The sequence below is a fragment of the Simochromis diagramma genome, unplaced genomic scaffold (genome assembly GCF_900408965.1).
Source record: "Simochromis diagramma unplaced genomic scaffold, fSimDia1.1 OVJJ01000216.1, whole genome shotgun sequence".
NCBI classification, from domain to species: Eukaryota; Metazoa; Chordata; class Actinopteri; order Cichliformes; family Cichlidae; genus Simochromis; species Simochromis diagramma.
The window spans coordinates 15,174,914-15,200,807 of NW_024386883.1; the positions used below are offsets into that span (position 1 = coordinate 15,174,914).

Here is a 25,894-nt window from a genome sequence, read left to right on the forward strand (position 1 = left end):
AAGATTTACTGCTGCTCACATTATTTATGCAAGATTTCAAATATTTTATTTGAAAATCCAAAGACACTCCGGCTCCTACGGCATGCTAAAATGGCCACTCATTGTAGCTTATTTCAAATTCGTCAAACAAGTCAAGAGATGCGGGCTCGCTTTCATCAAGAATTTCTTGAAGTGGATCAACGTTGTCGGACTCCACATGCTGAATTAATGAACCCGTAGGTTCTGATTCGATTTCTCTTCCATTGGTGGCTGCGTTGTCTTCTTGGATCGAATGTTTTAATTCAGACGACGTAGTCGCATGGCCAAGCATTTCTCTGTTCTTTCGAATCTCTGAGATCAACTTTGTCACTTCTTCGGCCTCAGTTTCTTTATCCTTGAACTCCTTCAGCAGCTTTTTGTACTTGGACAATTTTCTCTTATACCCACATGTGAATGGGTGCTGAAATGCTGTCAAGGGCATTTCTGTTGAAGCAGATGGATAAATGTAGCCCCTATAACGCAGGGTTTCCCTTCCAGTCCTCTTTGTATAGACCCCAATACTGCCAGGTGCCGGAGGTCCTTGATATGAAGGCAGGTCAGCCCAAGCTTTTGGCATTTGACATAGCAAATATTTTTTCAATGAAGCTGTGGAGCAATAGCACAGAAATATGGTCAATATATCTCCTCAGGTAAATGATAGAAAGTTTGGTTTACTTTTTGTTTTTTTGTCATTTTTTTTTAAAAGCATCACCAGGTTCATATTTTTATTTCATACTAAAATCCAGTAACAAATGCTTAATGTTAAAGTTAAGTTTTTCAAGAATTTCTTCTAAACAAGACTTAAGTCAGTTGGCTGAAACCCAGCTAAAACAAACACACGTGTATGTGTACAGATACACCAGTTTGGCTGTTTGTTTGTTTTTTCAGTAAAAATGTTTTAGAATATGGGGTGAAAATTAGTCTTTATTTTTATCTCTACAAATTCAAAGTGCTGCAATCAATAAATCAAATGTGAGAATGACTTCATGAGTGTTCACCAGTACTAACATTTTGAAAGCTCTGTGTTGGTGATCTCCACAGAGAGGCTTAACAGTGTGTCATTGACACAGAATACAACAAACACTGTGCTACAGCAAAGTTACCGCTTACCTGGAGCATCTTGGCCACAAGTTGCTTCCATGAGAGCTGATTTTCCCCCAAAGATGCCCTGCAAAGTGTTAGTTGTGTTTAACAGAAGAGCAGAAGTCACCCAACATCAAAAAATGCGCAATCTGCAATCAGATGTAAACAAACCAGTTGCCTAGCAACAATAGAAACTAATGTATCAACTACAGTCTGAACACTTTTTAGGGAAGTTATTAAGGACTTGGACCAATTTTGTTATTAAACAATCACAGTGCTCTTGGTCAATATAAAATGTTATTAAAGTCAAGCTGAGTATTTAACCTGCCGACGTCATGTGCGCCAACCCTAACCTTAATCCTGGCCTTACCTACTTTGGGAGAGCAAGACCTTAGAGGATCTTACAATACCTAAATCTGAAATATCTATAGAGATGATTCACAATGTAAAATTTTTTTTTTTCCCCCCCATACTTTAACAGTACGATTATCGTACTTATCAAAAAACGTTTTTGTGCCACTTACAAGAAGATGTGTCCACAACATAGACCACGTAATGGTCATTTTGTTGGTTTCAGTCGGTTTTCGTAGTGTAGGACTTACACTGGGTAAAACAAGAATTGAACATGTCACCAATTTTCTAAGTAAATATATTTCTAAAAGTGCCATTGACATCAAATTCTTACCAGATGTGGGTAAAAACCCATCAAATCCACATATGCAAAAAGGTCAGACCATAGATGTCCATAAATTGAGTTATGCGTAATAATGAGAAATGTCAGGTAAACTGTATCGAAGCTATAAACAGGTGCAAAAAAGACATAGAAAGTCATTGCACCACTTAAGATATATCAGTAATTAGAAAGCATTCTGGCATTTAGTGTAAACTGATTTCAGTTGGTTCAGTCCCAAATGATGGACAATCCAAGGACCACTTGTAGAGAGCTACAGAAAGACCTGGAATCAACAGGTACAATTGTTTCAAAGAAAACACGCAATGCACTCAACCAACATGGCCTCTATGCACGCTCTACTGGTCGGATGAGACCAAAACTGAACTCTTTTGATGTCCTCATACACACTATATTTGGAGGTCAAAAGGTACTGCATATGACCTGAAAAACACCAGACCAACAGGTCAGTTTGAAGGTGGGATCGTGCTGTTTTTCATTATATAACACTGGCACGCTTTCATATAAAGGAGGGAAGGATGACTGGAAAAATGTATCACGACATTCTTGATTTAAAAAAAAAAAAAAAAAAAAAAAAAAAAAAAAAATTCTGCCATCTACCCGGATGGTGAAGATGAAACAAGAGTGGACTTTTCAGCAAGACAATAATCCCAAGCACACAGCCAAGGAAACTCCCAACTGGTTTCAGAGAAAGAAAATAAAGTTGTTACAAAAGAAAATGTCTTCAGATATTTGTTGGCCTAGTCATGACACATCCGTGGTGTTTGCATTTCAGTATTCTTGACCTCGGACATGTCTCTGAGCGCTTGCACTTCTGGGAACTCAGGGTAAGACAACGTTTGAGGATAATGGGTTCCTGGGAGCGTCACGTTTGATTCTTCTCAAATCTTCAGCAGCTATTTTGCATCTTTTTTCTTGTGATCCTGTTGACTTCTTGGAACAAAACACCTGATGATCATGCCCTAATATCTTAGTAATTTCAAGAGTGCTGCATCCGCCTGAAAAGTCTTTTTTAATTTTCTTGCCTTTTAGAGTCCGTCAGATCTCTTTTTTTAAGCTCATTTCACCAAATGTACTCATATGTCACACCAGCCCTCTGCATGTGCTCCTACACTACATCCATGAATCTTTTCTGCAATCTTCTAACTTTAGCTTCTTCTAGCTCCTCTCTAACTTTATCATCTAAACTGCTCAGCCCAAGCTGTCATCAGATACAATAATCTCTATTCTCCTCCATCCTGGTCACCACCAATGAAAATCGTAGCAACTTAGATTCTGTAACTTCCAGCTCGGCCTGTTGTCTTTTAGTCGGGTACCACCATTTCCAAACCATGCATCATAGCAGGTCATCACCACAAATCACCCCTGACACCTGTCTCCACCCATCCACCCTGCCTGTACCCTCTTCTTGTCCTCTGTTCTGCAATGTCTGTTTCTTTGGATGTTTAACCCCAGGTATTTTGACTTCATGCACGTTCACTGTCTATGGTCCTTGCATCTTCAGTGTTACACTTGCCTCTCTCATTGACACACCTATATTCTGTAATACCACAACTGGCACAGAGGCGGGGCTGAACAGGTGTTTGGAATGAGTGACTGATTGTGACTCTTCTTATGTTTCAGTGACAGTCGAGGAAGGGAGCAGAGTGACTACTGAGCGGGAGTGTCTGTGTCCCATGCATTTAAGCCGAAACCACGGCTATAATAAAATGTGTGTGTGTGTGTGTGTGTGTGTGTGTGTGTGTGTGTGTGTGTGTGTGTGTGTGTGTGTGTGTTGGGGTCCGACGTCACAGTCTGGTCTCAAAAGTGAAGCCAAAATTTTACCAAACCAAAAGGTTTTTTTTGGTGGTCCCAAAATTCATGAACCGAAGCTTGATGATGAGTTCAAAACGAAACAGAAGACGAGGACCCAAACGCAGACTCAGACAATGAGCTTAAACTGAACAATTTATTATGAGACTGCTGGCAGTAGTTCAAAGGTAATGTTAGGGGAACACTGGAAAGTATACAGTATGAGCCACTATACTGAGAAGGGCAATCAGGGAAGTGAAGACAAACAGGAGTAGAATGAAAAACAGGTGAAATAAGTCACAAAAGACAAGCCAAGGGAAACAAAACTAAAAACAAAGTACAAGAAATATTAACTCTCAAAATAAGCAGGAAGGGCAATAACTGAAAACAAAGATACAAGAAGGGACTAAACACAGGAGGATTCATGCAAGAGGATCAAGCACAGAAGGAGAACTCAATTTTAAAGGTATTAGTATCAGCAGGACTAAATACATTAAAGGAGACAAAATGCATGAAAAAAATAAAAATACTAGGTAAAGAAACACAAAAAAATATTTGAATTAATGACACTGGCAATCCAAAACAACTCCAATACTTGGTAAACCAACCCGGGACCATAAGAAAATGAAAAATTGAATCTGAGCATGATGGGTAACTACTGTTGGTCCTTGCAAAGATAGACAGATACATGTACAAGTGCCTCAAACATTTTTTAGCACGCCAGCCTCGACCTTTTATTTTGAACCAAACTGACAGAAATATCTTTTAATGGATCTTCTGGTTTGTTTTCAAAGTAAAACACATCAAAACAATTTTGGTTGGAAATGGTTATAATTGCAGACATTGTGTTGATAGATTATATTATTATTTTAAAAAGACTGATGTGTATCAAAAAAAAGATGAGCAAGGTTAAATAAGATTTCATATCTGAAATAAGTGTGAAAAACTAAAAAAAACAAACCTGTTTGTTATCATACGATGTATCATTCCCTTTGAGAAACAGGCTGAGATGCAGAACCTGAACATTTTACCTTATGCAAATATATATTTCTATATTTAGCCATATTTATGATAATTTGGTAATAATAGTGCAAAACTTGTGTCTTTGCCCTCCCCTCATCTGTCTTGTTGTCAGTCTCTTGTCTGTGATGTGGTCCTAAAAGTCTCCTTCTCAGACCCAGTGTCTGGTGTATCCTCGGCTCCTTATCAACTAAGTCCACCCACTTAGAACAATTACTACAGCCTTACTACACAATGTTAATCGAATCACAAGGGTTTTAGTCCTTTTACAGCAAATCTGTTTCCCAGGTCTCTTATTACCTGCTATCAGCCTCAGAAGTGGTCCATTTAGCACTAATTATACATTTAATATGCCAAATATAGAAAAAACAGAACATAAACATAGAAAAAAGCATATTTGCTAAATGTCAGTATACTATCAATGCCTTTTGATCACGTTGAGCTTCACAGAGCTGCTAGCTTGGCTGTAGACTCTTGAGCTTTCAGTTTTATAACATATTAAACAGACATTGTGTCTCGGATGACAGACACCCAAGAAGTCGTCGTAATCAGTGACACAATGAATGCATTTCAAGGATCACAACAAACAAAATAAATAAAACAAAATACAATAAAAAGGCATTTGGATAATCAAATGTCAGAACTAAATCTCGGGCCTGTTTGTCGCACGTCTCATTACTGTTCCTGGCACTAGTCCTCTCGTTTTCCATTTGCTCTGGACATATGGTCTTCTATATTTAAAAGCAGTGGATAGAGGACTGTAGGGTATGACTTCAGTGGCAAACTGCCAACCTCAGCAGCCATCTATCCTGTGTGTCAGTCAGGGTGCGCTTTTACTCAATTTGCACAACCTTGGCAGAGGTTTTCATCTAAGCGGCAGGGCCCACACATTGCTGCCTCTCCCCAGAGGAATGATAACAACTCTGAATTCCACCTAAAGTTATATTTCATGCTAATGAATTAATGTGCCCATTTCCATTTTCAGCCTGAAAATGTGCTCCTCTCCAATGCCAAAATGAAAAATCAAATCAGTCTTGTCATTTGCAGCTGATTTGTTAGGGTCCCGACTCGCTTTCCTTCTTTTCCCCTCAGCATAGCTGATGAGACAGCACAGCTGTGTTCCTGTTAGTGATTCTGATAACACCAAATTAAATGCCTTCTGAGAGAGTTGCGACGTTAATATGGAAACACAAACGTCAAGCTGACTCAGATCAATAATTAAACACTGTATAAATTTACCATGCACCTCCATCTCCCTGCCACGTTACAGATAAAGATCCTTGATAGATTTCTAAAAAGGAGGTCTGGAAATGTTACTGCTGGCCTCAGTTTGTTGCCTGAAAAAAAAGACACATCTCCTTTAAATTATATTTAAAATTAGAAAAATATTTTGCAGAGGTTTTGAAACTGTTACAGTGTTGTGTGGAGTGAGACGTTAGCTAACACTTGCAGGCTTTTGATTAAAAACAGCAACATACGGCCAATCGATTTGGCCCCATCCCTGCTGTCAACAGGCTGTGGCACAAATCTCGTGGGGGGCAATTAAGAACTTTTAAAACTTACTGCCCAGTTGCTGCATTTTCCTGGCAGCACTTCTGAACACGGATACGAGGGTACCATTATCTTCCATTATGAATGATTACAAGCTTTACCGAGAAATCATACAAAAGGACCCTCCTTTTAACCCCAGAGCATGCCTGAAAATTATCTCATTTTCTTCAGCATCATAATGAAGTAGTGATGGCTGTACACTACAGCAGGATAACTAGCTCATCATACTTTCAGAAAAACAAGAGTGCAGAGGCAGTTCACTAAAACATATGTCCTGTTCACATAACAGCCCCCGTATTATGGGAACCTTTGTTTAATAGGGTTGTGACACAATAAGCCAGTGTTTTTAAAATGTTTAAAACCTTTGTTAGTGCCGGAGGATAGATTTTATCATCTTGTTATCTTGACTTGACGTCATAACTTTTACCTTTATTGCATAGGAAAGTGAAAGGGAATAAATTCAAATTCAAATTCAAATTTTATTTGTCACGTACACAGTCATACACAGTACGATATGTAGTGAAATGCTTGGACAACTGCTCGTGACCTAAAGAAAACAAAAAAAGGAAAGGCTATGAATAAGATAGGAAATAAATATGAAAAATTAAAAAGAAAAATTAAAAAGGGTAAATTTAACTAGGAAGGAATAAAATATAAATTAAGGTTAAAAATGAAATAACTGTACAACACAAATTAGAATGAAGGGTAAATTTAACTGGGAAGAATAAGATAAAATATATAAATTAAAGTTGAAAATAAAATAACTGTACAACAAAATACACAATATAGAACTATATAAGAATGTATGAGGAAATCTAAATATAAATAAATATATACACAATAATAATAACAGCAGCTGTACAAGTATTAACCGGAAATGAAGAATATAGTGACCAGTGTTGTGCAAAAACAAAGTCCAGAAAGTCCAGTGTGTGTAAGAACTGTATGTGTGGGTCAGTACTGTGTGGTGGTGTGATTGAGAGACCGTATCGCCTGCGGGAAGAAGCTCCTCCTCAGTCTCTCTGTGTTGGTCTTCAGGGAGCGGAATCGCTTTCCTGACCTCAACAGAGAGAACAGTCTGTTGTTGGGATGGCTGAGGTCCTTCACGATCTTCCTGGCCTTGGTCCAGCACCGCCTGCTGTAGATTGAGTGCAGGTCAGGGAGCTCGGAGCGGATGGTGCGCTCAGCTGACCGCACAACCCTCTGTAGAGCTCGTCTGTCCTGCATGGTGCTGTTCCCGAACCAGGTTAAGATGTTTCCCGCCAGGATGCTCTCTATGGTGCACGAGTAAGTGATGTGCAGGAAATGCTCTTGGACCAACCCCTGCAGAAGAACTATAGCCTTCTCTATATGGGTCACCTGCTCAGCCAGGTGAGCAGTCACATTGCCAACACCATTACTGTGCATCCAACATTATTTTCAATGGTAGTCTTGCAGTAAAAGAGACGCAGTGAGACCACTGGAAAACGTGCTCTGCTGGTGTTGTCACTGGCAGGACACCAACTGTGGACAATAGGGAAATGTTGCAGATCAGAGTCTACCGTTTAACACGTTTAGGAATGTGAAGGTGGGTATTTTAAAAGTCAGCTCAACTTTTATTTGAGCAGCGCTGCATGAGCCCTTATATTGTAGTAAGTCTCATTTCATCAGTTCCCTGAAACAAGTCATTCTACCTTCTCCCTCTTAACTCTTTTCCCCATAAAGACATCATTTGACAGCCTCCCTATTTATGAGGCTTTTTTTAAGGGTGGCTGCATAGGCAGAGACCTCCCTTACTTCTGGTGCACACCCATTTGTCATTTCCTTCTATAAGCAGGCCTGAAATATGACAGGAAACAGCTCAGTTCAGGAAACAGCTTCAAGGGTTCCTCCTACTTAAAAGGTTAAGAGGAACTGTCCCTTTAAGAGAACTATTTTCTGATTGGCTGCACCTTGCAAATAAAATGCTTGAAGAGCAGGGACTGGCACTTCGGGGATTAATTATGCGAACTGTACAGTGACCTTATTATATGATACCCCGGCCATGGTTAATATGATCGTCTGCCAGTCTAACTATAAATAGTGGGAAACAGATGAGATGATACAAGACAGAAGCTTCTAACACGTCAGTATGAAAGGGAATTTTTAAATATTAATGACAATAACAAAAAATATTAAATACAATCCAGAAAGCCCAGTTTGAGTAGCAGATCCATGACTTTTAAGCCTTGTCAGAACACCACAAAGCACTTTTAATGCTGAGGAACTAGTTTACATCAGGCATGTGTGCTCATTTATTTGACTGACTCCTGCAGAGACTCGGCAGATGATATTGCATTCTGACAAAAACTGAGCCAAGTTCTATTCTTTCATAGACAACCCTGTGTTATTTTGGCAGAGCTCTTTGCATCAGCTCCATTTCATCAGCCTTAGCGACTCAAATGAATGAGCGGGTTTGTGAAGGCTGAAGCTACAGTGAACCTATTTAAAATTGTAGTTTACCATATTGTCTTCTACAGTACAGGGAGTGCAGAATTATTAGGCAAATGAGTATTTTGTCCACATCATCCTCTTCATGCATGTTGTCTTACTCCAAGCTGTATAGGCTCGAAAGCCTACTACCAATTAAGCATATTAGGTGATGTGCATCTCTGTAATGAGAAGGGGTGTGGTCTAATGACATCAACACCCTATATCAGGTGTGCATAATTATTAGGCAACGTCCTTTCCTTTGGCAAAATGGGTCAAATGAAGGACTTGACAGGCTCAGAAAAGTCAAAAATAGTGAGATATCTTGCAGAGGGATGCAGCAGTCTCAAAATTGCAAAGCTTCTGAAGCGTGATCATCGAACAATCAAGCGTTTCATTCAAAATAGTCAACAGGGTCGCAAGAAGCGTGTGGAAAAACCAAGGCGCAAAATAACTGCCCATGAACTGAGAAAAGTCGAGCGTGCAGCTGCCAAGATGCCACTTGCCACCAGTTTGGCCATATTTCAGAGCTGCAACATCACTGGAGTGCCCAAAAGCACAAGGTGTGCAATACTCAGAGACATGGCCAAGGTAAGAAAGGCTGAAAGACGACCACCACTGAACAAGACTCACAAGCTGAAACGTCAAGACTGGGCCAAGAAATATCTCAAGACTGATTTTTCTAAGGTTTTATGGACTGATGAAATGAGAGTGAGTCTTGATGGGCCAGATGGATGGGCCCGTGGCTGGATTGGTAAAGGGCAGAGAGCTCCAGTCCGACTCAGACGCCAGCAAGGTGGAGGTGGAGTACTGGTTTGGGCTGGTATCATCAAAGATGAGCTTGTGGGGCCTTTTCGGGTTGAGGATGGAGTCAAGCTCAACTCCCAGTCCTACTGCCAGTTTCTGGAAGACACCTTCTTCAAGCAGTGGTACAGGAAGAAGTCTGTATCCTTCAAGAAAAACATGATTTTCATGCAGGACAGTGCTCCATCACACGCATCCAAGTACTCCACAGCGTGGCTGGCAAGAAAGGGTATAAAAGAAGAAAAACTAATGACATGGCCACCTTGTTCACCTGATCTGAACCCCATTGAGAACCTGTGGTCCATCATCAAATGTGAGATTTACAAGGAGGGAAAACAGTACACCTCTCTGAACAGTGTCTGGGAGGCTGTGGTTGCTGCTGCACGCAATCAAAACACTGACAGAATCCATGGATGGCAGGCTTTTGAGTGTCCTTGCAAAGAAAGGTGGCTATATTGGTCGCTGATTTGTTTTTGAATGTCAGAAATGTATATTTGTGAATGTGGAGATGTTATATTGGTTTCACTGGTAAGAATAAATAATTGAAATGGGTATATATTTGTTTTTTGTTAAGTTGCCTAATAATTCTGCACAGTAATAGTCACCTGCACACACAGATATCCCCCTAAAATAGCTAAAACTAAAAACAAACTAAAAACTACTTCCAAAAACATTCAGCTTTGATATTAATGAGTTTTTTGGGTTCATTGAGAACATGGTTGTTGTTCAATAATAAAATTATTCCTCAAAAATACAACTTGCCTAATAATTCTGCACTCCCTGTATATGACCAATTTGAAATCTCGTTAGATCCTCTCACCGGGATCTTTTGGCTGTAGAGGCTGGAGGTCACCAGGAAATGTTGGACTTAATCTCAAACTGAATACTTGAAATCCCCACCTAAAGCAGACATGCTAATTGTAAAGAGTTCCAACCAGTTATAACAGACCCCAAGGTAGAGGAGCATAAACACTGGAAGCAGCATGATGCATGATCAATTAACAAGCAGCTGCAGCAAAATTAGGAATACTAATAATGCTCTAAGAGCTAATCTATTCTACCAGCAGCTAATGTGCTAGCAGGTTTCACCTTCTTTTAATCCCTTTACTTTAACTTGTCTCACACTTTTAAAAAAAAACAAAAAACAGTCCTATTCTTCATCTATCCTCGAAATACACTGATCTCTCTTTGTGAGACTGTAACATACAGACAGAACAAATCTGATTTTGGTTTTTCCAAATGAAGTGGACCTCTGAAGATAACTGTCTGCAAGTTTACTCCCACACTTTAAACTTCAGTAAGATGGCAGAGCTCAAAACACTGAAACCACATTTCCAGTGTCCAGAGAAGGGAAAACAGAGGAGACTAATAATAAAGCACAGACAGAAACCAAAAGCACACAAAACCTAACAGTAACAAAACCCCAGAACCATGGCAGGACAAGAGGATGCATTCGTAACAATGCAGGCTGGTGCTAAGTAACAAATTAAAGGCACACAGATTAATTTCACTCACTCACTAACACTAAAGCACACATTTCTGGGATGGTGTGTAGCACACAGCAGGTAATGCTATTTATCATAATTCTGTTAAAAATGGCCTATAACATCAACACCACCAACTAATTTTGCCTTAACAAGATCAAAATGAATGAGTTAAGTTAACTATGGAAACCAAATAAGTCTAGGGGAATTAACTCAGTTTTGGATGAAGTCTCAAGGAACTGCTTTTTTTTTTTTTTTTTTTTTTTTTAAAGTTAATGTCATTTTCTTTGGCACTTAATGTAAACATCACATCCATTTTAAAGTTAGAAACTGTCTGAGCTAACACAGCAGACATCCTCACTGATGGTGTCGTAGCTTCAGCTGTGTGCACAGTTCAACAGAAATACAATCCAATATTTTGTAAACCCACAGCTTTCCTGAAACAAGTACAGTTATACTTGTTTTTTTAAATATACAAACTTAATCAGCAAGTTTGTCCAAGTGAATTAAAAATAAGTAGCTTGTGGAAAAAAAAAATGTCACATGAACTTAAAAGATTTAAGTAATCCCATTTTTAAGTTAATTTAAGCTTACCCAACTTATGCAGTTTACTGTGCACAAATTCAAAGCACCTTCTTTGACATAGAACTACATTGAAACTACATTAGGTATACCTGTTCTTTACTGCTAATGTATTGTCAGCCAATCACATGGCAAAAGCCTAAAGGGGCCCAATGCAGTGCAAGCAAAGTGTACCCTAATGCAGTAGCAAGTCTGTTTTTGGAATATTTAAATACTTTTTAAAAGCTATGAGGGCTGATTATTTTTGCCCTATACCACAACGACAGTGAGGACATGCAGCAGATTTATCAGCTCGTGGCCGAAGTCAAAAAGATCACAGGTGCTGTTAAATTTTGGTGTCCGCAAACAGGTGTCTCACATTCCCGGGAGCTGGTCTGCATCACTAACACTATGCCATAGCAACCGAGTGTGTTCCTGTGGCTATGTGGAGTTGCCTTTTGCAAATTTGTCAGTGTGATCTTCTTTTTTTCCTCCCCAGCCAGAGCTAATCGATTCTCCACAGGCTGGTGGGCCGAGAACTGCTGCTTTCTGTCAAAGCCTTGAATGAGCTGGTGGGTGGATGGATTACTCCATTGTAGCGAAGGGCACGCAGCCAGAGATTTCACATTATATTGAATTAAAACCTGTAATTACAAAAACAATAGCCTGAAAATTGGGCAACCCTATTTTATTTTAATGAATGATTTGATTTTCATTTAAGACAGAAAATAGAGCCGTGCAATTCTTCCAGGAGTGAAGGAGGTTTTTCACAAGGATCTTAGGAATTAAACCCCGGCCTTATCGCAAGCATTTTGAGTTTAATAATTAAGTGATGGCAACACAGCGCTCAGGAGATCTGTGTGCAGCATTGAGGTTTTTTACTCTGATTTCTCCAAAGTCGAGTGTCTCAACTCAAGCAGGTCATATTCTTTGTTATTTTAGAGCTGGAAACATGAACACCAATTAAAAGAATCAGACATTGTCCCTTCAACAGCCATCAATTCTTGGATTCCCTTTAGAGCACTGAAGAGTAGAAGAATCTCATTAAAATTGTTGGGATTACAGTTAATAGATTTCATTTTTTCCTCACTTAGAAGTGGATAGTGCACACACTGTGTTTTGGAAATGGAATTGGGATGAGCATCAAACTCAGAGAAACCAGAGCCCTTGTTCTCCCCAGAATCGGCACAAAGTCATGACGCAGACACCCGTGAAGCCGTTAATGCCTCATTAAAGCGCACAGGTATGGGGAAACCTGTTTAAAAATCCTTCTGGTAACGAGTGAACTAGAGATACGGAACTCAAAATAACGGACTCCCTTTTGTGATCCAATTGAGATCAAATGAACAGACCTGTGATGAAAATAGTTTCATTAATTCTCTCTACAGAACAAGAGACTGCTACAGGTGACACTCATAGCATTTCTTTTAAACACAACTTGGGCCCCACTAAATCAGACCCTACTTTATTTTCTTACCAACAGGCAACACGATTTACAAAATAAATATGTTGTATTCAGTAAGTTGTAAAACATCCATTTACAGACCCAGCAAATATCAAAGTCATCTAATATGCGCACAATTATCCCTAATAATCCTTTAGTAAGTTTCACCTCAACCAGATGCTTTTGGTAGCCATCAGCAGTCTTCTGGCATAATATTTGCCTCAATATTTGACCAGTCTTACTGTCACCAAAGTGCTTGTTTATAGGTGGTCATGTGATTGCTGGGAGTTTCTCTGCATTATTGTGGGGTCATATATGCCTTACAGTATAAAACATCTTGAGGCAACTGTTTTTCTGATTTGACGCCATATAAATGAAAATGAACTGGACTGAAATCAAAGTGGTACCCATACCATGGCAGCAAAACAGCCACCATACTTGCAGTTGGTAAAGTGTTCTTAGGTATTAAAGCCTCACCTTTTCTCCTCTAAATGTACCTTTTGTCTTTGTGGACTAGATCAATATGCATGTCCTGGTAGTTTAATGTCAGGCTTGAGCCTTGGTGGTCCCTGGATTGTTCCTGAACAGTGTTGGTCAAGTTACTTGAAAAAAGTAATCAGTAACTAATTACTGATTACTTCCCCCAAAAAAGTAATCCCGTTACTTTACTGATTACTTGTTTTCAAAAGTAATTAATTACTTAGTTACTTTTTAAAAACACGATTTACAACCTGAATAGGTGATAAAGCGATAGATCTTTCAGCCCAATTCTACTATAATCCATCATACAAAATATAATCAAATGGAAAAGTCTCTTTTTAAAACTTTTATAGTTTTATTCATTTTAATCTTTTAACTTTATGCATCAAGCAGAAATTTAATTATATGCAACATTCTCTGACTGGAAGAAATTTGTTTAATATTTAAACCTATTTTCTGCACATTCCAGCACATAAAATATTTTTTTTGTGTGTTTACACTCAGTCTTTCAAATAGATGCAAGTAAAACACAGCAGAAAATAAATAAAATCAAAGACTAGCGGTCCTTTTGCTCCACTTTCACCTGTAAAGCAGGAGTTGGGTAGGCGGAGGTTTACCCTGGTGCAGGTGTGCCACAGCGGTCAGTGGAAGGATACGGCAGTTTCTCTGTGAATTTCCCATTACATTGTAGCGCACTCGGTGCTTGCTTGGAAGTTTAGGGGTTTTTTTCGCTGTAAAAAGAAGTTTTCTTCCCACGCACGATGGACGCTAATGTTTTTGTCACTTTTTATGGAATCAAACTCAAAGTAAGGTCAGTACTTCCACGCTTTAAAGGCTGCACGCTCATACTCTCTCCCGTAGATATATGATCCACTGTTGATCTGCACACAGCTGTTGTCACGATGTCGCACTTGCTTACGTCACTGTCATGAGACACTCTCGCAAAAAAAAAAAAAAAAATCACGGTTTTAGTAACGCAGTAACGCAGCGTTCCTACGGAAAAGTAAAGGTAATCTAATTACCGTTTTTGCAATAGAAATCCCTTACTTTACTCGTTACTTGAAAAAAGTAATCGGATCACAGTAACGCGTTACCCATCTCTGTTCCTGAACATCCTAACCAATGTCAAACAAATCCTTTTTATGCTGGCAAAGAGAAACTGCCAGTTGTAGTCAATCTTTCTTGTCGTTTTCACTTAGTGGCTGAAAAAAGAAAAAATGTGTTGTAGATGTTGTAATAGCCCAGTCAAAGTCCAGACCTCAAAAGGACTGAAATGATGTAGCAGGACCTTAAGAAAGCTTGTGCATAAACAATGCCTGCAAACCTCAACAGGCTGAGGAAATGTAAAGAAGAATGGGCCAAAACTCAATAAAGTGAGAGACTGAATCACTGGGTGTACTTAGTTTTTCACCGGACTGCATAGACTCCTGTGTTCTCTTTCACACACGGGTGGAACCACTAAAAGAACTGGACCCGTGTTGCATATATTAGTCTGTATTTCAAACTTTTGGCATTGTACTTGAATGGTTGCAGATAATGTGGTGTTCAAACTTGAGTCATCCTGTAAACATTAGTCTATTCTGTCATGCATAAATGTGTCCAGCCACAAAAAGTGAGAATTCCTCACTGGGAGCCCAGCTGTGAGTTGGCTAAGTGTGAACAGAGAGAGGAGAGAGATGGGGGCATTAAGACTTGAGGATATGGGAATGCCAGATGGAGGAGAGAGCACGCAGCCGTCCCATTATCCGATTATACATCACAAGAGAGAAGCAAAAGTCAGCAAGTGACTCATCTTTTTTTCTTTCGTTGTAATGTTACATTCACATACAGCAGTGTACAAGCAACATATATCGCTTGGGATGCCAGTTATGATGTTTTTTTCTTCCAACAAAAGATAACAATTACAGAGTAAACTCCTGACTGTTCTGTTGTCAGTGTCGTAGCATTAGGGAGACAGAACTTGAACTCGAAGTTTGACATTTGATTCGAGCGAAGCAGAAAAGCAAAACACTGAAAGTCTCGCAAGTAATTGATCCAAACGGAGACCACTTTCATGGTGTAATAGGGCAATTAAATGTTTAAATAAAGGAAAACATGGGGTTCAGGGACTTTACCAGAAAAATACATATTCCTCAAAATTATTTAGTAACGAATTTTTTTAAGTGTTGCAGTTGCAATTACCCAGACAGCAGTATTAATTACCCTATGGATAGATACTGCCTGGACTTCTACATGAGCAACCCAGCCAAACTCCAAGCCTTTGGAATTGATTGAAAGCTTTTTAGATTCATAAATTGCATATCATGATTGAAATGAAGGCTTAAACTTGAGTGCTTGCTTTACAAATGTTTCCTTCTGTTCCTTGTAGATGTCGTTGCTTATGGAATTATGAATTTCACAAATACTCAGCAGCACTAATAAAGAGCTTTTGCCCCATAAAATCTGATAATACTCTGTTTCTTCATCACTCACATTTCTTACTGTGTGTTTAGACAAGACTCTGCATTTAATCATTAGTTACTAAATTATTTTTGTCCCATTTTGCTTGCAGTACCTCTAACTGGTTGCAGCAGATGTCCGCCCTCTCCTGAGCAGGGTTCTGCTGGAGGTTTCTTCCTGTTAAAAGGGAGCTTTTACTTCCCACTGTTGCCAAGTGCTTACTCAAAGGAAGGTTGTTTGATTTTTGGGGTTTCACTCTGTTATTGTAGGATTTTTACCTTGAGGTGTCTGCTGCTGTGAATTGAATATACTATCTAACATAGTATTCAGTGTCACTAGATAGTATGAATGGATTATTGTAACAGTCATTTCAGGAAATGTGCTTTTTTTTCGTTGAGTACAATTTTTGTATATTATTAGCATGTAATCTAGCACTGACTAGAAGACACATGTTTCTTTCCATTGCACCCTTACAGTTTATGTGTGCAGCTTGCTACCTGTAAAAGACTCCATGGTAGGAGGACCCAAATGCAGGATACACAAAATTCTTTAATCCGTGTGGCTTAAGGCACAGAAAAGCAATAACAAAGGGAAATAACGCGTGCAGGTTCAAAAAACAGGTAAAAAGTACAGCATAAACTTAGAATATAGAAGGGACTGTAAAAACTAGAAAACACACAAAAGTGTAACCTGAAAGCTTTACAGCTGAGCTAAACAATGACAGCCTGATAAGTGAGACGAGGTTTATGAAGGCTACTGAGGAGACTGATTACTAATTGAATGCAAGGTGTGCCACAACCTTGGCTGGAACAGGAAGTGGCTAATGCAGCACAGGTGAGACTAAACGGATCCATTTATCATGAGCAGCAAACTGCAAATGGAAGAAATGAAAAGTGACAGGAATACAAAAAGATCAACGAGACAAAAGAAAACAGAAAATGACTTGACAAGCTCAAACATCCTAAACCATAGATGCACAGTTTGTGATGTTATGTCTCCATAATGATACATTTTTAGACTTTCTTTTTTTGGGGGGGGTGTCACTGAATTAGCACTGTACATTAGCATTGTATGCACCGTGAACATGTAAGTTTCAATTAACTTTGTGGAAAAGCTAGCATGGAGGTAGTTTAACTGAAAATAACTCCTGTCATAGCCTGCTGCTTGGGACAGAGACCACCACACAGAAACACACACTAACAAAGCTCCACTTCCATCCCTGTGAATCTTATTTACACACTTCAGATGACATCCTCTGAACTGAACCGACAGCTAAAATTGGAAACTTCACTGAAGCAGGGAGAAGTACCTATTTGAAAACATGAATGTCTTATTCCGATCAGTAATCTGCTATATGCTTCCCTCCGCTACTCCAAAATCCCCCCTGATCTCTCCACTCATTTAGTGCCAGTCCACTTCCACCTGTTCACGTCTCCCTTTGTGAAGGTGTAATTTTTCACTGCACATAAGAGCCTGGCATCAGACATAATGCAAGGTTTTGACCTGGTTTTTTGTGCCACTGGGGGAAGATTTTACTCTCTGAGAAATAGCTGCAATTTTTGCAGAAATTAAGATCTATTTTGCTACTTTAACTTGCTGTTTGATGCAGTTATAATGAGTCAAATGGCACTGAATTACTTGAAATGTGTCCTGATTCTAACACAGGGACAGAGAGAAGGAGGTGGTAATTTTAGAATCTGAAAATACATTTGATAAAATATTTATACAGAATGAAAACCAGCCACAGAAACAATCAGTGATGGTAAATTTTCTCTTTCCGTATGCAATAAAAGAAAGTCTTGACATGCAAGTCTCCTTTTGTGGCTCTTTTGAATTTTTGATGCTTGCACTGAATATTTACCCCAGAAGAATTTAGTTAACATTTTTATCCTTAAAATACAATGAAATTAGTATAATATATTGGAATTGGATTGTCTTTAAGTGTCTTAACTCTGTAACTGAGCTTTTATGTTCAATATGTCTTGTTTATAAAAGTCAACCTGCAACCTCCAGGGCTCAAAAATGAAGCCAGCATGTAAGTTCCTCTTGCGACCACTTGAGGTTGACAATCCTCAGATATTAAACTTTGCAACAATAAAATGGATGTTTACAATCTGCTACCAAAAACGGTTTTGACCTCTATGATTAGTTTGTCTATGATTCTGTGACTACAGATGCAGCTTGCTTGCATGCTTGCTACCATTAGCAAATGACTGAAAACTCCTACCCGTCATCCAAGTATGTTAACATCCATCTGGCTACAAACTAATATATGGCAGCAGCAGCCAAAATGCTGATGTAGATGCTTTAAAATGCAAAATGGGGAGGTTATGATGGCTTTTATGTTTGTTTTCATCTCAAATATATTAAAAGTTATATTATTGCTTTATTTTTTTTTTTTCCTTTTTTTTTTTTTTTAAATGAGAATGTTTCTGTCCTTCACCAACATGAAAATTCTTACAGTTCGAAAGGGAAAAATGTCTAAATTCCACAGAGACTGTCCTTGTACAGGCTTGTGTTTGCTCTGTATGCTTTCAGGTGTTCCCATTTACAGATACCTGTGTTCGGGAGGGGTTGTTAGAGCATACAGACCATTGTACAATTAGAACATATCAAACCAATGATGATGACGACTCTGCTACTAAGAATAGAGCTTCTCATCGGTGAGGCCACGTCACTATTGAGTTAGTTCAGTAAGTTCAATTATATTAAGGGGGCAAACAGCGCATGTAGTCTGAGAATGTAAAGTGAGAATGTCATAACTGTCCTTTCAGCAGCTTACACTCTATTTTTCCTAATTTCATGGCATGCAGCAGCGGAAATTTAATTGCCCCCATATCTGACCCTGCTTTCAGATGTACACAAAAATGATGACACGGTCATCGCTGACATTACTTTATAAAGACAGCTTTCCCCTCCAGCCAGGAGCCGTCCTCTTTATCTGCTGTCTCTTTGTCCTTCATTCTTCATACTTCTTCACCTATCCTCCCTGTTTCCATTTTCCCCTGTAACCTTGTGAGTTTGCTTTAATATTCATGGTGATTGAACCTGCGGGGAATTCAGCATGTCTCTCTAATTTATGGGAGATTGGCTTCATTATTCACCCGGTGATTTAATATGCATCATAGGATTGGTGAGTGAACATATGAGACAGGAAATCTGAGAAACCTGCACTCGGGATCACAGTGGTGGTTGCAGTTAAACTTCTGAAGAGTTGACTGATATTTTCGCCCCAGGCGGTGACTCTAAGCCCCTCTTTTGTCAGTTCCTCTCCTTACACTGTCACTCTCCTTTTACCTCGTTGTTTTTAATGACATGGCTCCATGAATAGAAATAAAAGCTTGTGGTTTATTTTGGTATCGTGTTTGTTAAAGTAATTTTTTTGACATCTTTATGTCAGGTGAAATTTTTAATGTGCCCCGTCTTATTTTTATAGGAAGTAATGTAAAACTACTTCTCAGCAATGCCAGGAATACCTGCAGACAAATTTCTTAAAGTGCCAATTTTATACCACCTAAAGACATACACTGTTGCCAAACGTATTTATTCTTCTGCTTTATAAATGTATATGAACACGAGTGACATCCCATTCTTAATCCATAGTGTTTAATATGATGTTGATCCGCCCTTTGCAGCTGCAACAGCTTCAACTCATCTGACTTTTCACAAGGTTTAGAAGAGTGTTTATGGGATTTTTTGATCATTCTTCCAGAAACATATTTGTGAGGTCAGACACTGATGTTGGAAGAGAAGGCCTCACAGAACACGCTGAGGTCAGAACTCAGTGCAGGCCAGTCAAGCTCTTCCACACTAAACTCGCTCATCCATCTTTTGTGGATCTTGCTGTGTGCACTGCTGCACAGTCCTGTTGGAACAGGAAGTTGCCATCTCCAAACTGTGCTTGGACACAGTTAGTAGGTGTGTTTAAGCCACTGAGCCAATAGTGACGTGGCCTGGGAACATGAAATTGTCCAAAATGCGACTGGTTTTCCATTACAATTTAGTGCCTTCTGATGTGTGTGATCGTTGTCAAAGCAATGCGTCCAAGCATCCCGTGAGAGCAACCCATTCTTTCACAGATGTTTGTAGCAGCAGTCTGCATGCCTGGTGCTTGAATTTATACACTTGTGGACATGGAAATGATTTGAACACCTGAATTGAAATGCTTGGCTGGGTGAGCCAATCACATAGCAGCAACTCAGTGAATTTAGGCATGCAAACATGGTAAGATGACCTGCTGAAGGTCAAACTAATCATCAGAATGAGGTAGAAAGATGATTTAAGTAATTCTGAACCTGGCAGACAGGCTGGTCTGAGTATTTTACAAACTGCTGATCTGTCTGCTGGATGCTCATCTCTGAGCACACAGCAGCACAAGACAGTTCATAGTCAGACTAGTCCACAGACCACTGAAAACCCATCCAATAAATGTTATTCTGTAAGAGCCACTGGTGAGGATCAATCTTCCGACCAAAAAGGTTTCTTGTGGTGATGGAACGTGGGTTATAGCATGTTGTTTAACCCAAACCACCAACACCAACCAGTCAAAAGTGAAAAGTGACTGAAAAAGAAAAATCAGAAAGCTGAAAAAAAAAAAAAAAAAAAAAAAAAAGCAAAATAAAGGGTAAATGCAAAAGGTCCCTACTTGATGTGTCAACAAGTTGTGCCACCACCACCTCTCCAAACTCCTTATGTAGACTTTGTAGTTTTAAAAAAAAACAAACAAACTGTTGTCTCTTGCCCAATATTGCCAAAGGACATCTTGTGGGTTGTGATGGCAAGTCACACATCGTAAGATCCACACCTCACCATTAGTTATTTTCACTTTAGTTTACTTTGTAGTCACTACATTCAGTATATTTTGATTGTTGTCCAATATATTGTTTTATTATTAAATTAGTTTATTTTTCCATCACACCTTACAATGTTGACATGGAGTGCATATCAACACTGCAAGGTCACAATTTTGTTTTATGTTGTAGCCTCATTGGACTGAACCACATGCTTCATTGCCTGGATGGCAGCTGATAAAGAACACCCTGAGAATACAATGAAAACCCTTAAAATCCCCCCCAAAGGCCAAGTCATCAAAAGATTTTGACTAGAAGACTTTGACTCAGAGATATTGCACACACACACACACACACACACACACACACACACACACACACACACACACACACACACACACGGTCACCAGTCTATCATTGCACTAATACAGACCACACCTATGTCCAATTTAAAATCCACAGCTAACCTAACATGTATGCTTTTGAACCGAGACAAAGCTGGATAAGAGAATCCATGCAGACTCAGGGAAAACATGCAAACTCCATTTTAAAGGTAAGAAAAATGCATTGGGTTTTGTTTTGTTTTTTTTTCATTAAAACTGCACACAACACTACCTAAAATATTCTATTTAACAAAATGCTGACTCTTTTCTCTTCCCTGTATTTCCCTTTGTTTGTCTGTCCACATCCATGCATACATAGCTATCTCCAGCAACCCGTCTTTCCTTAGCTGGCTTTCCCATAAGGGCCACATTCCTCCCAGCTCCACTCTCTGACACATTTACTCTGTGTTATCTTTATCCTTTCACCTCCCTATGCTAAAATGGGCATTTGTATTCCAGAGTCAGCCTGGCAGGGTATGCTTATCTCTTCAGAAGGCCTTTGAAAAGGCTCCGATTCTGCAGAGGCAACCTCTGTGACATTTCATGACACATTAACAGAGTTCAGTAGGCAGGTCACTAACTAGACAGCTATTGGTAGCAGATCCATCAAGGCTATGATGGGAGATGAAGTATGGGGATGGGGAATTCCTAACACACCACGCCTGGCTTCCAGATGTGTACCATGATAGTGACAGACAGATGTGACCTGTGTAAGGTATTTGAAGCTGAGTGGGCTTTGTGATTCTCAAGTTGCTATGAGTACTGAGACAAACCAAAAGGAAAGTAGAGACTATGATACGGATTGAGATTACCTTAAACTCCTGTGGTTTTATACAGATTTCTCTGGATTTTATAATTCTCAAAAAGCCAATGAGAAGTGGAAAATGCAGACAGTGGCTTGGGTGTAGATCTAAGTGCACAGACAGTCATAATAATGGTCAGTGAAGTCTGGTGTTTGCTTCAGACCCATGTAAGTGCTGTGGCTATGAAGACAGATATAAAATGCTTAGAGTAAACTATAAAACTAATCATGTATTCACTTCATTCACAAGCTTTTATTTATTTTTATAGTTTTAACAAATATATTTTATGAAAATTAGTTATGGGGTTTATTATTTTCATCTAGTTTACTTAATAAAACTTCTATTAAAGTGGGAACTGTTATGCTAATTTATAGTTTCATCTTTCTAATTCTTAGGCTTTCTAGAAGAGCTTTGCAAAAAGCCTTCTTTATCTCATACTGGGCCTTGGTGCAGTTCCTCAGGTCCTTTTCCACTAACCATGATAAGTGTGTTGCTCACGTTATTGTTAATCTTTATCTGCCACCAGCCAGCAACACCAACCTCACTAGAACCTGCTGTGGGGCCTGAGCTACGGAGAACGTTCTTATCTGGTCTCACTTGCCTTAAAGTAATCGGTCAGACCAAGTAGTCCCAGAAAGTTATCAATCTAGCTATAAGCATGTTTATGTGAATAAAGCAGTGTTGTTAGCGATCACAGAAAAGCATGAACAAGTTATCTCACTGGGCCCAAAATCCTGCTTCGTAGAACTGGCCTCTGGTCCACTGCTAGCTCTAATCTTTCAGATCATCTAATCTAAATCTAATAACTAATGTTTAGAAATCTTGTTTAACTCTTAAATGATCTGTTTCTGAGTCCAGTTTTGTGATTTCCAGAGACTCGACCAACTACAACAGCAAATCCTTGTTTTCAAATCATTGAAAGAACAACAGCCATAGTGGCCTTTTTTATGCACTGACATACTTTTACTTAAGTAACATTCTAAGTGTTTTGCTTGTAATTGAGGTTACTTTAACAGCATAGTATTACTAAATTGCATTTAAGTAACAGATCTGACTCCCGGTGGGAAAAAAAAAAAAAAAAACACTGCTGCAGATGTCCTTGAAAGAGCTTTAGGAAAATATTTTAAAGAAAAGAGAAAAAACAATGAAATGTATTTGGTATTAAATCCTCCACACATGCAGCAGTACATCATCTGTGTGCTAAATAGAAAAGTAATTTATTCTCTTGTAAATATGAGGCGGGAAAACTGTCTCCACTTAGAAAAAATATCAGATGCAGTTCTGTCTTTCCTCTTACAAAATACACTGCAAACATACTAAACTGTGTTACTATGCATGTCAGCTTCTTTTCCTGCTCATGTGGACTTGTGTTGTCAGCACAGCTGGCCCTCAGCTGACAGCAGTGTAATGTGTGGATGGTCTTCAGGTCCTGGCACATTTCTTCTTGCAGGCCCTCTTGGATAATGTTTTCTCAAAGCTGTGAAAGCTGTCAGGGCTTCACTGCTTACTGGGGCATGTATCATCTACAAGCTGCCTCAGCCTCTGTTCTTTTTTCATCTTGTCTTGCTTCTTTTATCTTTTAAGTGTGTGTAGTCACTCTTTCAAGCTGTATATACTGCATAATGTCTCAGAGAGGGAAATTACTTGAAGAATTCAGCTTACACATCCACTGATATCGTAGATGGTAATTTACCGTAGATTAATATACAACATTACAGCCTGTTCAAATACGGTTTAGTTTAAGATCTGATCTTGTATCGTCCACGTTGGTGATAACTATGCATCTAAAAGCTACTCAGTAAAAGATGAACAGAAAACTCACCAGCTGCATCTCTACAGCCATTGAAATAGTGAGACACCTTGGACTCTTTCCTCTTCCTGAAGCTTAGGCCATTGATAACTGCCTGGCTGCAGCCTCTTTACTACCCGTTCCCATCTCAGTCCTGCCACTCTGATGTCTACGACGATGTCGAGCTGCTAAATGTTTTCACAGACCTTCCTTCTTATTTCGCCTTGTTGGCTACAGCCATCTGATGCCAGTTTTCTCAGGGTGTGGCCGAGCCTTCCCTGTGCTGGTGCTCTGTCTGCCGCCATAAGTTGACTTTTTTTCTGGCCATGAGATCGAGAGAATTTGGTTTAGGCACTAGATCATAAAAGTCTGAACTTTCCACATGTTGGCTTTTTGTTCTCCATTTCTCCGCTCCATACAGCAGCAATGATTTGATGGTAAATGGCCTGTATTTGTATAGTGCTTTACTAGTCCCTAAGGACCCCAAAGCACTTTACACATCCAGTCATCCACCCATTCACACACTGGTGATGGCAAGCTACATTGTAGCCACAGCCACCCTGGGGCGCACTGGGACACTGGCACCACCGGGCCCTCTGACCACCACCAGTAGGCAACAGGTGAAGTGTCTTGCCCAAGGACACAACGACCGAGACTGTCCAAGCCGGGGCTCGATCCGGCAACCTTCCGATTACAAGGCGAACTCCCAACTCTTGAGCCACGATCGCCCTGATGCTTGAATTGAGCAACTTGTTGCGTTGGTGGATCTCCTTGGAGCTATAGACACTGATTTCATCTCAAATATCTTCACAACAGAGTCTGCCCCATCTTGCTTGTCTGTCACCCCACCGTTAAGAAGTTTGCTTCTTCTAGGAGTTCATGGTCCAGCCAAATGAGTTAGTTCCTGCCTTTATTGACCTTCCATGTCTTGATCTTAACTGTGTGGTTGTTCACACCTGAGCTTAACATCGACATTATAGGCTTTTACCCTTTAGGATGTTGCAGGTCAGGCTGAGATTGTTCACAGACATGGCTCCATCTCCAAAGGCCATATTTTGTGTGCTTGAGAACAATGTTGCTCAATTTTCACATAGTTTCATCCTGGTACTTTACATTAGCCAACTTTGTTAGGATTTCACACCAGAAGTTGACTCTTCAACTTCTTTTGAACAATCTTTTATTCTACTGAAGAATTTCTGCAATTTTTCCAAAACTGCAATAATCTCTATACACTAAATTTAAAAATTGTTTATTAGTAGTAGTTATGAGGCATAATTGAAACAGACTGATGTGGAATCATAATAATAATAACAAATATATGGCATCATGTAAGTGCACACTTTTGAGGGAGAATTTAACAGTATTTCATTATGATATTTGTAACTAGCCTTGAAAGGATTTGAAGTTGAAGTCATTGTCGACTAACCTGAAGGATGTGGAATAAAAGCATTAGATATTATCTGCTAGGATCTCTGGTCCAATAGTATCAGCACTGCTCTGTTTTTCTGTGTTGTGTTCCCCAAGAGAGCTTGTCAACAAGACAGCTGACACGAGGGCCACAAACTGAGTACTATTCAGATCAAAGGTATGGAAGAGATGCCAGAAATGTGTCAAAACTGAAGAAGAAGTAGCGCCATAGACACCTGCCTGTCCTGCAACATGTTAATCACTGTCAGCTTCTTTACAATGATGTCAGGGTGTACAGAGTGCCATCAACGACCTGCTGTTATGGAGAGGGAATTTTGTGCTTACAGAGCTGTTTAATGTCTTAATGAAGTCACTCGTGTGAAAAAGATAAACGTCTGTTGCAAGGAAAAAAAAAGTTCCCCTGTGGAGAAGAGGTTACATTTCTGCTGAAACATGGAAAAGTAGATACTCAAGTGATGCATTTTCTATTTCTCATTCTCTGCTTGGTATAAATAACTATTTGCAGAAAGCAGAATGCAATTTAAAAAGTCGTTGCAGAAACCTTTGGGCCCAAACTAAACCTTGGTTTCTGGTGGGCGGAAAGGGAAATATAAATTGTTTGTTCTTATTTCTCACAAAGAAAAAGAAAATTGAAATGGCAGCTGTGCATTTCAGAAGTTTTCCCTCCGCTGTAAGGACAAGTAAAAACCCTGGACCTGTGAGATGGCAAAACATCACAAAGGCTGGAAAGGAAAGGTTAAAACAAAATGAAAGCACGTCCGTGAATTTACCTTTAGACCACTGGGCAGTTGGAAATCTAGAGAAGCTCAGCTGATGGAAAACTGCAGAGAAAATCTGTTAGCATCGTCTCAGCCTCTGTCTTTGTCAGAGTGACTGGAAACAAGAGA

At 39.4% G+C, this 25,894-nt stretch overlaps 1 protein-coding gene across 2 annotated transcripts; it reads right to left on the bottom strand.

Moving 5' to 3' along the window:
- Positions 1 to 25,894, bottom strand: LOC120733927. 2 transcript variants are annotated; one of them, XM_040032451.1, is made up of 4 exons: positions 25,778 to 25,835; positions 1,626 to 1,704; positions 1,129 to 1,186; positions 1 to 624 (listed from the first exon to the last, which is right to left on the bottom strand). In XM_040032451.1, the coding sequence occupies exons 2-4, from the start codon at positions 1,662 to 1,664 to the stop codon at positions 86 to 88; spliced, it is 636 nt and encodes a 211-aa protein (XP_039888385.1). In that variant the 5' UTR covers positions 1,665 to 1,704; positions 25,778 to 25,835; the 3' UTR covers positions 1 to 85. The 2 variants fall into 2 exon arrangements, with proteins under 2 accessions (XP_039888385.1, XP_039888386.1); XM_040032452.1 differs by lacking the exon at positions 1,626 to 1,704 and having other exon boundaries at positions 3 to 624; positions 25,778 to 25,894.